Source organism: Ranitomeya variabilis, chromosome 5 (assembly GCF_051348905.1).
Source record: "Ranitomeya variabilis isolate aRanVar5 chromosome 5, aRanVar5.hap1, whole genome shotgun sequence".
NCBI lineage: Eukaryota > Metazoa > Chordata > Amphibia > Anura > Dendrobatidae > Ranitomeya > Ranitomeya variabilis.
The window spans coordinates 138951371-138967716 of record NC_135236.1 but is presented as its reverse complement, the minus strand read 5'-3'; the positions used below and the strand labels follow the sequence as shown (position 1 = coordinate 138967716).

The window sequence follows — 16346 nt, the reverse complement described above, 5'->3', positions numbered from 1 at the left end:
CATCCGAATGTCGCAGCAGAAATCGAGACTCATCAGACCAAGCAACGTTTTTCCAATCTTCTACTGTCCAATTTCGATGAGCTTGTACAAATTGTAGCCTCAGTTTCCTGTTCTTAGCTGAAAGGAGTGGTACCCGGTGTGGTCTTCTGCTGCTGTAGCCCATCTGCCTCAAAGTTCGACGCACTGTGCGTTCAGAGATGCTCTTAGGCCTACCTTGGTTGTAACGGGTGGCGATTTGAGTCACTGTTGCCTTTCTATCAGCTCGAACCAGTCTGCCCATTCTCCTCTGACCTCTGGCATCAACAAGGCATTTCCGCCCACAGAACTGCCGCTCACTGGATTTTTTTTCTTTTTCGGACCATTCTCTGTAAACCCTAGAGATGGTTGTGCGTGAAAATCCCAGTAGATCAGCAGTTTCTGAAATACTCAGACCAGCCCTTCTGGCACCAACAACCATGCCACATTCAAAGGCACTCAAATCACCTTTCTTCCCCATACTGATGCTCGGTTTGAACTGCAGGAGATTGTCTTGACCATGTCTACATGCCTAAATGCACTGAGTTGCCGCCATGTGATTGGCTGATTAGAAATTAAGTGTTAACAAGAAGTTGGACAGGTGTACCTAATAAAGTGGCCAGTGAGTGTATATATATATATATATATATATCTATCTGCTATATAATTGTCTAAGGGTTACTTCCATCTTTCTGTCTGTCCTTCTGTCTGTCTGTCTTTCTTTCTGTCACGGAAATCCCAAGTCGCTGATTGGCCGCGGCAAAACAGCCATGACCAATCAGCGACGGGCACAGTCTAGTGGCAAAATGGCTGCTCCTTACTCCCCGCAGTCAGTGCCCGCTCGATACTCCCCTCCAGTCAGCGCTCACACAGGGTTAATGGCAGCGTTAACGGGCCGCGTTATGCCACGGTGTAACGCAGTCCGTTAACGCTGCTTTTAAAGGGAACCTGTCACCTGAATTTGGCGGGACCGGTTTTGGGTCATATGGGCGGGGTTTTCAGGTGTTTGATTCACCCTTTCCTTACCCGCTGGCTGCATGCTGGCCGCAATATTGGATTGAAGATCATTCTTTGTCCTCCGGAGTACACGCCTGCACAAGGCAATATTGCCTTGCGCTGGCGTGTACTCCGGAGGACAGAGAATGAACTTCAATCCAATATTGCGGCCAGCATGCAGCCAGCGGGTAAGGAAAGGGTGAATCAAACACCCGAAAACCCCGCCCATATGACCCAAAACCGGTCCCGCCAAATTCAGGTGACAGGTTCCCTTTAACCCTGTGTGACCAACTTTTTACTATTGATGCTGCCTATGCAGCATCAATAGTAAAAAGATCTAATGTTAAAAATAATAAAAAAATAAAAAATCGGTATATACTCACTGTCCGTCAGCCCCTCGGATCAGGAACAGGCCTTTCCCGCTCCTCGTGACTCTCCGGTGACCGCTCCATGCATTGCGATCTCGCGTAGCTACTTCATCATCTCGCGAGACCGCAATGCACTCTTGGGACCGGAGCGCGTGAGGAGCATTGGTAAACGCCTCGCTTGGATCCGGGGGCCAACGGAGGGTGAGTATAGAACTATTTTTTAATTTAATTCTTTTTTTAACAGGTATATAATGCCCACATTGCTATATACCACGTGGGCTGTGCAATATACTACGTGGGCTGTGCAATATACTGCGTGGCTGTGCAATATACTACGTGGGCTGTGCAATATACTACGTGGCTGTGCAATATACTACGTGGGCTGTGCAATATACTATGTGGGCTGTGCAATATACTACGTGGGCTGTGCAATATACTATATGGCTGGGCAATATACTACGTGGGCTGGACAATATACTACGTGGCTGTGCAATATACTACGTGGCTGTGCAATGTACTACGTGGCTGTGCTATGTACTACGTGGCTGTGCTATGTACTACATGGCTGTGCTATGTACTACATGATGGCTGTGCTATATACTACGTGGGCTGTTATATACTACATGGCTGTGCTATATACTACGTGGCTGTGCTATATACTATGTGGCTGTGCAATATACTACGTGGCTGTGCTATGTACTACGTGGCTGTGCTATGTACTACATGATGGCTGTGCTATATACTACGTGGGCTGTTATATACTATATGGCTCTGCTATATACTACGTGGCTGTGCTATATACTACGTGGCTGTGCTATATACTACATGGCCGGCCGCGAACAATCAGCGACAGGCGCCGTCCGGCCATGAATTGGTGTGGGATTTGAGCCATGCTTCGCTAATTGGTCGTGCCCGGCCGGCCGAATCCTGTGTATTCAATGTATTATTCTAAAATCTTCATAAATAAACTACATATATATTCTAGAATATCTGATGCGTTAGAATCAGGCTACCATCTAGTATATATATAACATTTAAAAAAAAAAACAACTTTTTTCTTAATTTCTTAGTTCCCATAAAGGACTTTGAACCTGCAATTGTTCGATAACTTATACGACAGTACATACAGACAGTAAAAACTACTGTTTTGCAGTATATAGTGAAATCGTTTTTGTCTGATTACGCTCTGCATGCGGCTGAACTTCACAAGAGGACTAACATAAGAGTTATGGGGGCCTTCAGCAGTCCCCAATCTCCATGTTAATCCATTGGTCCCCTGTTATTATTTTGTGGCAGGCAGATGGGAGCAAGTGTGCAGGCTCACTAATTGATGCCATTTAAGCTCCACAATCAGAGATTAAGGGCTCTTTCAGATGTCTGTGAGCATCGGTCCGATCTCAAATCACAATGCACGCACTGGCCATGCAATTCCCAATCTCAAGCGTGGTAGCCTCATTGAAATATATGAATCTGTCACACTCTGGGTCGAGCGATGTGCGGACAGGCCGTGCATTATGATCTGATGTCAGACCAATTATCACGGCCATCTGTAAGAGCCCTAGTAGTAGTATTTAGAGAATTTATCCCATCAAAGTTTGTATCCTCTTAATATATTGCAGTTATCTTTTATGTCACTGTGTAATTACAATTGCCCATTTTCCCCTTTCTACCCAGTAAATTCTTCTCTTTTTCTCTTCTCTATATAGAAACAGGAAGTCTCTTGTCACTGCACTTCCCCTCTTAACCTCCTGTTCCAGCTTCTCCCTCCTCTACCTGCCAGGACCTCTTGAAGTGACGACTCATGCAGGGGAAGAGCCTTCCTGTTTCTACATACAGCTTAGAAGGATTCAGCTGGTCAATTTTAAATCACATGATGTCATAGACCTAAAGGAAAACAGAAGAATTAACTGGGCTCTATAGAATAACATTTGTCCAAATGCGATCAAATATTTTGTCGGATTGCACTCGGTCCAAAAATGCGGTCTTTTGCACAAGCCTTTAACATGATGCCGATCACCCGATGGAAGAGCAAAACACTCTTTTGTTGAGTGAAAGTTTCTTATGTGCTGCACAGAAGATTGTTGCTCTCGGTAGTACATCATGAGATGTAAACAGGACTCGCGCTTCTGAGCACAATGGCAGCCTGTGTAAGTAGGCTATTAAATGACCGCTAAGCATGTTGCCGATCAATGGTCGTTTAACACTGTGCATCAAGCAGTTTAAAATAACTTTTAGCAGCCTAGAATGAAATTGTACTTGGAGCATTGTGTTTCTGATGATGGGGTCCCTTTAATTAAAGGGGATAGACACTGGTCCAGTTTCTGAGATAGCCAGTCATAACCAGCAAATTTCTTTGTGCAGGAACAAAAATGTCATGTGAAGAACAGCCACAAGCTGCTGCATTGTAGAGACAGTACTTTCACAATATCCAGGTGCATAAACTGCGTCACCAATAGATCTTTTCACAAGAGTATGTAATAAACATCTTGAGTATCTTCCACATGTCAAACTCACAGAAGTTTAAAGGGACTTAATCCTTACTTAAGGGCACAGAATGAGTGTTCAAACCAAGTACTGGCACTCGGTGCATCATGACGGGCCAAACATTTATATACACCTTGCCACCAGCACGATTTCCCCCATATTTCCACCCCCCTTCTTTGATTGACAGCTCAGGCTTGATAGAGCTAGGTAGAAATAGATGAAAACAAGCAGGTGGGAAGGTGCCGTTAAAAGTTTGAACAATATAATCCATATATTTGTCAACTCTCATGGTACAGTCTTGAAAGTTTCATATCTTGTTTTGGGGCTATATGGTTACCTTTTATAGCTCTGTTTACAGGCTGCAAAACAAACCCTGTGTCATATGACACACAAAATAAAAATGTAAGAGGCCTCTGTGGTTGATGCCTCTCTAATGTCTACCTGAAATGATGACAAATAGTAGGTCTCTTCATCGAGCATATCAATATCTGAAGTGTTACTTATTTATACACAACATAGGAAAAGTGCAATAAATAAGACAAGTGACGTGATGCGAAATTATCAATAGGCCGAGGGAAGAAAACGGTTGTAGTAGTAAATATCGGAGTAGTTCACAGCTAAGCAATGTTGTTAAGTATCCTTATATATTTGTCGTAAATGATGATAATTAGGGTTGAGCGAATAGCTTCGGATAAGTGCTTATCTGAATAGCTATAACACTTACTGAATATGAAAAATTATATAAGAGCAATATTCAAGATATACAGCATCTGACTGCGTCAGAAATAGCCATCTCCAATCTAGAAACGAGTCAGAAATACTCCCAAAGATATATGGTAAATTAGAAAAATTTCAGTCATAAGATCTGTCATAAAGATATATACAAAACATATTTTATTCATACATAGACATAAAATGTGAACAGCAAAAACAAAAATAGAGTCTGGAGAACATCACTAGTATCAAGTATATGACCAGTGGGATCAAGTTCCTGAGGCTACTAAACCATATTATACAATGTACATATGCCTCTAAGAGGCAAACAGTATAGTGGATAGTTCAAGACTGATCCTTACCCATGTCGGTCACCGTGATGTCACCAGACTGCCAGCCCCAGTCCAATTTTTCTAATTTTCCACAATGCTTACCGAATAGATGCAGCGGGAACCCGGATACCTGGAGCGCTCCCGATAATCCGCTGTTCGGTGCTGCAGCTGCATGTGACCCGGATGTGTGACAGTCATAACACATGTATGTGGAGCGCCCCCACACCGCCGCAGGGCCGAGGGGTACCCGGAGCCGGGCCTCGGGGATCTCAGTCCTGGGGTTGTCACGGTGGCTAGACCCGGTCCGTGGCCCTGTCTGTCAGTGGGGGACGTCCGTTGCAAATAGGTGCTGTTAACGGTGGTGTAGCGGTGCAGTTGTGGGGTGCAGGTCGCGGTAAATAACGAGGACAGCAGGTTGCAGTCTCTTTACCTCTTTACTGGAGATCTCTCGGTCCTCAGTCCAGAATCCGGTCCACCAGGCTGCGCAAGTCCGGCCGGTTCAATGGCACCTCCAGAGTTCTCCTCACAGGTGGAAATCAGTGCCTTCCTTCTTAGCGCTTTGTGTTGTAGTCCTTCCCTGCTGTGCTTACGGAAAGTACCCCACAACTGTTGTGTCTGTTTCTTAAGTTCCCTCACAACTCGATTAACTGATCTTCTGCTAATCTTCCGTCCCTTCCTGATGTTACAGTAAGAACGGCACCCGTTTGTCAGGTAGGCCTGGAGTTCTTCCGGGACCCTAGAGACGCCCCTCTCCCGCAATTGCCCCCCAAGACTTCATAGGTGATATGTGGTAGACAGCCCGCCTGAGACTGACTGTCCTGCCGCTGTTTGGAGTATGGCTTAAAGCTGTATATTATTCCACTCCCTCGGCGTTCCGGCCACCGGTAATGCGCCTCAGCAAGGTGCTGCCTCTTTCAACAAAACCCCTGCTGGTATTCTCCTTCTGCTTGATTTCGTTTCTCACTCAGCACAATCTATCTCGCTTCTAATCCTTTCTTAGGGCACCGCCGCTATTCTGAGCAGGCACGGTCCCGTTACGTTCTTTCAATGCCAAGCCTCTGCCAGGATCCCACCCCTGGCAGAGACCCTACTGTCTCTTCCTCCACAACACCCTCTCTCACTAGGTGTTGCTTCGTTCGATCCAGTCAGCTTTTTCTACTAACTTCCTGCCTGACCCCCAGTTTACCCACTATGGTGGGGAGTGGCCTAATGAATAGCACCCTTAGCTCCCCCCGGAGGCCCAGCTGTGAAACATATTGGTGTCTGTGATACCTGATTGGAGGAACTCCTTCAGTGCCATCGAACGCACCATGGCTCCCCTTAGTGGCGGAGCCACAGTACTGCAACGACCAGGACTCTGGGGCGCTGCACTCCCCCCTGGTTAAACACAGTACTCCGGGACTGGGAAGAAAACAACAATACAGGTTAGCAAAAAGACATACAAATTTGTTGAGTGCAAAACAATAAGCATACTTGAACAGGCTTCCCTTTATGGGAGGTGAGGACACTTTAACGTTACAAAACATAATCAAATATCATAGCAACAGGCTACAATTAACTCTCATTACCCAACCGGGTATTCTACTAAGTGCAAATGCTGGAACAATAAATTAACATTGCCTTTAAGAAACATACACTCTTAGTTTATCAAAGGCCTTCCTATAATCACATTACAGGGCAAGGTAACTTCACATTCTCCTACTTTGAACCTGCAGGACCGCCTGTCCCTATGGCACCAGACCTACTGCCTCTCCTTTCTTTTACAGGACCGCCCCGTTCAGCCAGGGCCTACTGCCTTTCTCTACTATACATAGTATAGACATAACATTCCTTTCAATTTGAGAGCATGGAGCACACTCTGCTTGGCTCCTATAAGGACTCACTCACTAACCCCTACGGGTCTACTTTCTGTCCTTAGTAACGAACTAACTTTCTATGGGGACGCAGGGTTTACCTTCTATCCTCACATTCGTTATTACTTCTTTACTTTCAGTTAAATGGAACTCTACATCTACCCCTACGGGCTTTCTGCATCTTTCTCTTCAAAGAACATTATCTAGGTTTCACATTTTAAACAAATTAAACACACATAACTTTTCCATGAAAAACAGTTACATTTCCTTCAAAGCATTATCTCGACATTACTGTTCTAAAACAGTATCACTTTCAAGTTCAATTCTAACCTCCCCTTTAAGAGGAGATCAAGTCTTTCTGAGGTAGCTCTTCTTCTCAGCCTACCAGTCCATGCAAAGGCTCCGGAATGGTATCTTCGCAAAATGTCTTTAAACAAAACCAGTAGGAAGCACCTTTAAGAAGGTGCAAACTATTTACAAGCAGTTTGTATCATGCACTGTTCATGATTCAGCAGTTTTTATAACATTGTGGAACAAAAAAGCAAAAATGAAAGTGAAAGCAAAAATAAAAAGCAATAGGGATCCCGGGTAAACAAAGGGATCCCTTTAAGAGTTAACCCAGGACGGGTTTTAGCAGCAAAACAGCAAGGAAATAAACAGTTAACTATTTACAGTTTCAGGTTTCCGAGGCTTAGTTGGGCGGCTTCCAGGGCTGCACCTGGCCCTTAACCCTTCTTGGCCTGGGCAAAGTGAGGTCCAGGGTTACACCCAGTGCTGAACAAACGCCGTTAATCCGTCTTTCATGTACGATTAAATCATGCGCAGCGATGGAGGTCTGCGCAGCTTGAGTATGGGCATCTGCTGCAGCAGAGGTAGCGGCTGCTGCAAGATCAGTCACTGGAACGGAGTCAGCAGCTGTGGCACTAGCAGTCGCTGGGGTGGTGTCGGTCGTCAGGGCAGGGTGGCTCTTCCTACCTGCTTCAGATGCGGTTCCTCCGGTGCCGGTCTGCTCCGTCTCCGCTGGGGTCTGGAACGCTGGCTGCGGGGCCTTGTTCTGCGACGCTGTCATCTCTGCTTGCAGCACCTCGCTTTCCGGCAGGGCCTTGCTTTCCAGCTTCGGAGCGCTGGGACTTCTTCCCTGCTCCGGACCAGATGAGGCTGCCGACAGATGTCCGGTGAGGCTCCTGATGATGGCCTTCTTCCACCCGGCCTCGGTGCTCAGCTGCGTCCGCCGGGGTCGGTCGCTGAGCTCGTCCACTCCGGCCTGCAGGAATTCAGCATCAGCGGTGGAGGCCTGGTTGCGGTGCCCCTCCGGGTGGCTGGGGGAGTCCTCTGCTCCGACCCCACGCTCCGGCTCCGGGCGGCTCGCCATGGCGTCCTCCATGTCGCTCGCTCCTTCTTCCTGGTCCTTTTCCCGCTCTCTTCTTCGTGGGCGGTTTCGTTTCCGTTGTCTCTGCCCACCATTAAGGATCAGGAGGCGGATCTCGGCTGCTGACGGACACGTCCTCAAGGGGCCGAGATATTTAGACTGGGCGGCCATTGTCTTTTGCGCTCTTCAGCTTGTTCACGCCCACTTCCACGCCCTTCTTCTTCTCCTGCGCTCTCCTTAGCGCTGTAATGGCGGCGGTTTTGGCGGGAACTTCTGGCGGCAAGTGGCAACACACAGTCCTTGTAATAAAGCACAGTCCAAGCACGATAAATCACAGTTCCAAGGCACACATGACCTGATTCTTCAGGCTTAAGTAGATCCTGTTCGTGACGCAAAGATTTGGAGCGCCCCCACACCGCCGCAGGGCCGAGGGGTACCCGGAGTCGGGCCTCGGGGATCTCAGTCCTGGGGTTGTCACGGTGGCTAGACCCGGTCCGTGGCCCTGTCTGTCAGTGGGGGACGTCCGTTGCAAATAGGTGCTGTTAACGGTGGTGTAGCGGTGCAGTTGTGGGGTGCAGGTCGCGGTAAATAACGAGGACACCAGGTTGCAGTCTCTTTACCTCTTTACTGGAGATCTCTCGGTCCTCAGTCCAGAATCCGGTCCACCAGGCTGCGCAAGTCCGGCCGGTTCAATGGCACCTCCAGAGTTCTCCTCACAGGTGGAAATCAGTGCCTTCCTTCTTAGCGCTTTGTGTTGTAGTCCTTCCCTGCTGTGCTTACGGAAAGTACCCCACAACTGTTGTGTCTGTTTCTTAAGTTCCCTCACAACTCGATTAACTGATCTTCTGCTAATCTTCCGTCCCTTCCTGATGTTACAGTAAGAACGGCACCCGTTTGTCTGGTAGGCCTGGAGTTCTTCCGGGACCCTAGAGACGCCCCTCTCCCGCAATTGCCCCCCAAGACTTCATAGGTGATATGTGGTAGACAGCCCGCCTGAGACTGACTGTCCTGCCGCTGTTTGGAGTATGGCTTAAAGCTGTATATTATTCCACTCCCTCGGCGTTCCGGCCACCGGTAATGCGCCTCAGCAAGGTGCTGCCTCTTTCAACAAAACCCCTGCTGGTATTCTCCTTCTGCTTGATTTCGTTTCTCACTCAGCACAATCTATCTCGCTTCTAATCCTTTCTTAGGGCACCGCCGCTATTCTGAGCAGGCACGGTCCCGTTACGTTCTTTCAATGCCAAGCCTCTGCCAGGATCCCACCCCTGGCAGAGACCCTACTGTCTCTTCCTCCACAACACCCTCTCTCACTAGGTGTTGCTTCGTTCGATCCAGTCAGCTTTTTCTACTAACTTCCTGCCTGACCCCCAGTTTACCCACTATGGTGGGGAGTGGCCTAATGAATAGCACCCTTAGCTCCCCCCGGAGGCCCAGCTGTGAAACATATTGGTGTCTGTGATACCTGATTGGAGGAACTCCTTCAGTGCCATCGAACGCACCATGGCTCCCCTTAGTGGTGGAGCCACAGTACTGCAACGACCAGGACTCTGGGGCGCTGCATATGGAGAGCCTGTTTGTTGGGCTCTCCATACATTTGACACATGCAGCTGCGGAGCCGAACATCTGATTATCGGAAGCGCTCCAGGTATCTGGGTTCCCGATGTGGCTATTTGGTAAGCACTATATCTAGTCGGATAAGGAGTTATCCGAAGCTATTCGATCTACCCTAATGATAATGTATGGAAAAACACTTCTGAGAATGATGAAATGCCCTATTGTTTATACAAATGCACATGTACACGCATGCAAAAAGTATTGACAGAAACTGTTTTATCTTATTTGTTTCCTTAGGGACTGTTTTATGAATGGTTACATTTGCACCCACAAGTCAAAGTATCTTCTTAATATCTTGGCTGGATAGTCATACAGATGAGGAGTAAGACAAAGAGAGTAGTTGTAGTAGAATATGTTTTAGTAGTACAAAATAATATATACCTGTGTGAATATCCATAAGCAAAATTTAGCCTGGAGCTTCTTACTCATGGGTAGCTTGGTGGGGAGCACTAGAGATTGGCAGATTATACACATGACAGAGCAGCAAACACTGGATGTTTGGGCCCCCCATTCCTGTGAATGGGTTCCGAGTTCAGGTACTGTTCTTGTACACAAACTGAACTTTTTTTAACTGTTCAGCCGGACGCGGACATCCAGGTTTTTGCCCATTACTAATGATTATCATTGTTTGAATTACAGCAGTGTATATGTGCTAGTCTAACTCCACCCCCTTCTGTGATAAGAAACTCAATTCTATATCTGTGCACATACACACCGCCTGGCATGGGGGGGGATACCTTTTCAGCTCTGCTGTATTACTAAATCTAGAATCTCTGTGTCAGAAAGGCTGCACCCAGTAAACTAAGAGATACATCGTTGGATTCAGGGTCTCTTTCTCAACATCATGCTGCTCCCAGACGAGGTAGCAAAAACCTGGCACCAGATTCCCTTTAATTAAGCCTTTTCATAACTTTTTGCCAAAACTGTACATTCCTCCACATTGTTGCAGGAATATAGATACAAAGTTTTTCCCATTTCATTTCTTTCAGGTCTGTGGGCGCCATAACGGGATGAAATTACAGGCCCACAGAGCTGAAAGAAATGAAACATCCAGTTAAATTGGAAAAAATCTAGCAAATTGTGTGCCTGCCCGTATAGTAAGTGGTGGCTGTAGCCACACCATCCACACCCTTATTACTGCAAGTTGTAACTCCCAGGAGGTAATTTAATTTTTCCAGGTAATCAAACTTTCAGTAAGGCCTCTTTCACATGTCAGTGTGTCCAGTAGGTGTGGTGACAGTTTTCACACTTACCGGAGACACTATAGGATTAGTAATGGATAGGTGTCTTATAAACGCCTCTCCATTACTTAGCCTTGGGATTGATGTCACCAGACAGTACAAAGGTGAAATCAACCCCACAAATATGACACCCCCTTGCCACCACCACAGAGCAAGTGGGAAGAGCTGGCAAAGCGCTAGAATTGGCTCATCTAATAGATGCACCTTTTCTGGGTGGCACCGCACTTCTATTTTTTGGCTGGGGGGGCCAATATCCATGGCCCCTTACCAGCCTGAGAATAGCAGCACCCAGCTGTCTGCTTTAGCAAAGCTGGTTGTCAAAAATAGGTGGGACCCCACAATGATTTTTTAAATTGTTTAAAGAAAATAAAAAAAAACAGTGTGGGGACCCCTCTTTTCTTAACAATCAGCCTTGCTAACGCTGACAACCGAGGGTTGCAGCCCGCAGCTGTCAGTTTTGCTTGTTTGTTTATTAAAAATACATGGGAACCCACGCCAGTATTTTTATCTATTTATAGAGCAGGTGGCGGCTGACGAATACTCCCAGCTTTCGCTGTTATCAGCTGAAAACAACTCTCAACATTGTCCCCTGCTAGCGCTGATCACATCATCAGCAGGGGAGAATGATGCGAGCTGTCTTCAGCACCCGACGTGTGGTACTGCTGCTCACAGGCGGTACACGGTTGCCACACGTATGCCACAAGTATTACACATATGGACACTGATACATCCAGTACTGGTTTTTCCTGGACTGGAAATATCAGGACGTGTGAAAGAAGCCTAAGGCAGCAGAACAGTATTGTATTTACCTACTGATTAATCCTATATCTGCAGGAAAGTAGGATTTTCCAGAGTGATTGTTTTTTGTATTCTAATTATTATTTTTCTCAGATTCCAATATATTCCATTTTCTCTAAACCAAAAAATTAACATAAGTGTGTTTGTATATTTTGTATGGTGTGTATGTATGCCGATACGTATTGGTACATTTGGACTGTTTATACAGTACTATGTTTTGAAGTGTTATTTGTTTTCAGAGGAAGAGAACCACATTTTCTACTGTTTTCCTGTAATGTATTGTGTTTTTTCCTGAGTGTGTTCTTCAATACAGTGCTATCCAGTCGAAAGGAGAAAAGCTATTAGCACTGAAGGTCGTCAATGCTGGATAAACACTGTAGATTGTGACCATGTGGTGGACATAATCTCGTGTATGCCTTTTATATGATTTATCTGCCATATTCATATCAGGATAAGCTATTTGCTATCTTGTAATTGCACCTTTTAATCACGACATATTTTCTTTAATGGCCGTCTGTTGTTAACATCACCATGTTTGTGCAGTGCGTATATTGTTATCAATGTAATATGAGAACTGCTCTTATTCTCTAGACACCGGAAGAACAATCTAAAGAGAAAATGGTTGGCTACTGGCTGTGCGCCTCCGGACCAATCTCGCTAAGTGCCAAAATTGGAAGGAAGGGTTATTGTAATGGTAAGTTATTATTTTTATTACTGTATATTGGTATGGTTAATTTGATAACGATTCCGTTCCAGTGCCTGAAAGCTGGGCCATAAGTGGCATTTTCAGCAATTATTTTCACTTCGCTGTCAAACATTTCATGCAGAAAAACTCCATTTACATGCTTCTTTTTGACAATATGCACACTTTCTGCCTTTCATCAATGTTCATCTGGCAATTGTGACAAATGCAATATGGGCCAGGGCTAGAAGCGGGCCACTAATCACACAGCCCCTAGAGTCCTCTGTTTTTCTCCTAGGCCAGGGTCCTCCTATGTTTCACCCCTCCCCATCCCCTCCCCCAGGATGTTCCTGTAGCCCCTCCCATGTTTGTTTGACCTCTTCCTGCTTGCTGTAGCATGTGCTGTGGCTGCAGGGAAGGGAAAAGAGATTGCCTGCATCAGTGTGAAATCACTCCCTAGTGCTTTCAGAGGGATTCTGGAAGTCTGACCTCCTGTACAGCCTTCCCCAGTGACCACACATAAGCTATAGGACATGTGAGAAGTGCTGATTATTCACTACTGCATATATTCGTTATTAGGTAACATGGGCATATATAGGAATTATGAGGCCCCTATAGGAAAAGTAAAATTGGGCCTCTCCACTTCCTAAAAAATATATACATTCGCCAGAGTAGGTGCGGTCATGGCGCAGTGACAGAAAGGCATACCTTCCACTTTGTATAACAGGGAGAGGGACGTGTGTTGCAGTACTTACACAATGATTGTGCTTCTATTGAAGCCCCATAGTGTTATCACTCACCACAATTGCCCTTTCATGGCAGTCACCATAGAATATGATGCCCACTGAAATCCCCTGCCCACATACAGTATGATAACTCACTCATTGAATTATCCCTAACAATTTGCCCCCACAAGCACACTCTGATGACACCAACAAAGTATGATGCTTTCAGACAGTATGAGGTCCCTACAGAGTTCCCCCTCCCAGTAAGATGTCCCTACAGAGTTCCCCCACCCAGTATGATGTCCCTACAGAGTTCCCCCTCCCAGTAAGATGTCCCTACAGAGTTCCCCCACCCAGTATGATGTCCCTACAGAGTTCCCCACCCAGTATGATGTCCCTACAGAGTTCCCCACCCAGTATGATGTCCCTACAGAGTTCCCCACCCAGCATGATGCCACTAAAGCTCCCTATACATAGTATGAAGGCCTCCCTGCCAGCTATACACAGTATGGTGCCCCACAGATCCCCACATGTCCAATGTTCTCACAACCTCCACCATACACACACACACATACATTATGATGGCCACACACTCCCTCTTTACATGGTATGATGGACTCACAGCCCCTCTATACATGGTACTATGCCCCACTGCTCCCCTATATGATGTCCAATATTCTCTCAATCTCCACTATCCTCCCCCACCCAACACAGTATGATGGCCCTACAACTGCTCCTTATGCATCATAATGGTAGCACAGCCCCTCTATACAAAGTATGATGGCCTCGCAGCCCTCTGTACACTGCATGTTGGCCTCATAGCCCCTGTATACACTATATGATTTCCTCACAGCCCCTCTATGCATGGTATAATGGCCTAACAGCCGCTCTATGCACAGTATGATGGCCTCACAGCCCCTGTATACACTATATGATTTCCTCACAGCCCCTCTATGCATGGTATAATGGCCTAACAGCCGCTCTATGCACAGTATGATGGCCTCACAGCCCCTGTATACACTATATGATTTCCTCACAGCCCCTCTATGCATGGTATAATGGCCTCACAGCCGCTCTATGCACAGTATGATGGCCCCAGTACGGTGGCAAAGTGAAGTATAATGTTTGTAATCTGTTCTGCATATTGCAATAAATTTGTCATTCTATGTGCCCTATTTTGACAAAAATTTTAAGCGGCATGTATTCTCTGAAGTATTAATAAAACATTCATTTTTCTCTACTAATTATATAGGCAATAAATTCACCAAAACAGCAAATTTCCCTTGTTTTTTAAGGCTTCACCGCATTTATTATAATGTCGTGCGCTAGCTGTCTGGGGAAAATAATAAGGCACACAATATTAATGCATAATTATTATCAATATGAAGACATTTGTAATGCTATGGGGGTTTTTTCTTTTAGGTGAGGCCATTCCAATTTATGCAGAAATTGAAAATGGGTCATCCCGATTAGTGGTTCCCAAAGCTGCTATATTCCAAATTCAAAGTTTCATTGTTCATGGGAAGATGAAAACACATAAGCAAATGCTGGCTGGAGTGCGCGGGAATCATATAGCTTCTGGAAGTACTGAAACCTGGAATGGAAAGATTCTAAAAATCCCCCCAGTGACACCCACAATTACAGACTGTCACATCATCCGAGTGCAATACACTCTAGCAGTACGTATGCTTGAGACCATACAGTAGGACTTCTATTGTCCTTGTGTCAAGATCAAGTTTGTACTATTTCTTTATACATTTATAGCCGTAACGTCTGTAATGTATGGGGTTTGGATATTGTAAATCATTCTTGTTAATCCTTTATAAAACATTCCCGAAAAAATGATATTGTTCAGAGTACAACCATTTTAAATACTGGTCAATTAAAGGGGTGGACATTATTTCCTATATATAGGATAGGGAAAAATTTCACAACCACTGGGGGACTGATTGATTCTTGGGATCGGTGGGAGCTTCAGAGGTCGGAAACTCAGTGGTCAGTAGGTTATACCCATTGATAAAGTATAGTTTCTGAACTCTGTAGAACCTATTTAATTCTGATTGGAAAATGTTTGATAAACTTTGCATGGCAGGCATGTCAGTGGCTGCTTCCAAACGACTTCTCTATTAAAGGAACACTAATTAAAACTTACTATGTAATAGTAGTACATAATAAGAGAACAGAGATAAGCACACTGCCACCTTAGGCTATTCAACATGTAAAAAACATTAGATGATTTTTAACTTGGAGTGTCCCTGTAGCCACACACTTAGATTCGTACTCTTGCAATCAGTTGCAATTTATCAAAAATTATGAAGAAACCCTGTCAGTTATCAGAAAATTACAGAAGAAAACATTTAACCCCTTAACCCCCGGAGCTTTTTTCGGTTTTTCATTTTCATTTTTCGCTCCCCTTCTTTCCACAGCCATAACTTTTTTAATTTTCCGTCAATATGGCCATGTGAGGGCTTGTTTTTCGACGAGTTGTACTTTTAAACAACACCATTGGCTTTACCATGTCGTGTACTCAAAAACGGGAAAAAAATTCCAAGCGCGGTGAAATTGCAAAAAAGTGCAATCCCACACTTGTTTTTTCTTTGTCTTTTTTGCTAGGTTCCCTAAATGATAAAACTGACCTGCCATTATGATTCTCCAGGACATTGTGAGTTCATAGACATACAAACATGTCTAGGTTCTCTTTTATCTACGTGGTGAAAAAAAAATCAAAAGTTTGCTAAAAAAAAAAAAAAATTGCGCAATTTTCCGTTACCCGTAGCGTCCCCATTTTTCGTGATCTGGAGTTGGGTGAAGCAATGCCGCGGTGACCTAAAAACATAATTCTGGTGTTTTTATGTTTTTTCTCGCTATGCCTTTTAGCGATCAGGTTAATCCTTTTTTTATTGATAGATTGGGCAATTCATAACACGGCGATACCAAATATGTGTATTTTTTTTTTTTTTTTTTTAATTGTTTTATTTTGATTGGGCCGAAAGGGGGGTGATTTGAACTTTTATGTTTTTTGGGTTTTTTTTCAGATTTTTAAACACATTTTTTTCTTACTTTTGGCATGCTTCAATAGCCTCCATGGGAGCCTAGAAGCTGCCATAACTTGATCGCCTCTGCTACATAGAGGTGATGCGCAGATCACCTCTATG

The 16346-nt window shown here is 45.1% G+C and overlaps 1 protein-coding gene across 2 annotated transcripts in view; it reads left to right on the top strand.

The window, feature by feature from the left end:
• The window catches only part of ARRDC4 (arrestin domain containing 4), a 96424-nt gene that overhangs the window by 30277 nt on the left and 49801 nt on the right, over window positions 1-16346 (top strand). For both annotated transcript variants that reach the window (XR_013215631.1, XM_077263400.1), the window contains exons 4-5: window positions 12376-12478; window positions 14614-14870. Coding sequence is in view for 1 of the 2 variants with exons in the window: in XM_077263400.1 (XP_077119515.1) it covers window positions 12376-12478; window positions 14614-14870 (360 nt within the window). In the remaining variant the exon portion in view is untranslated. The remainder of the gene's footprint in view (window positions 1-12375; window positions 12479-14613; window positions 14871-16346) is intronic.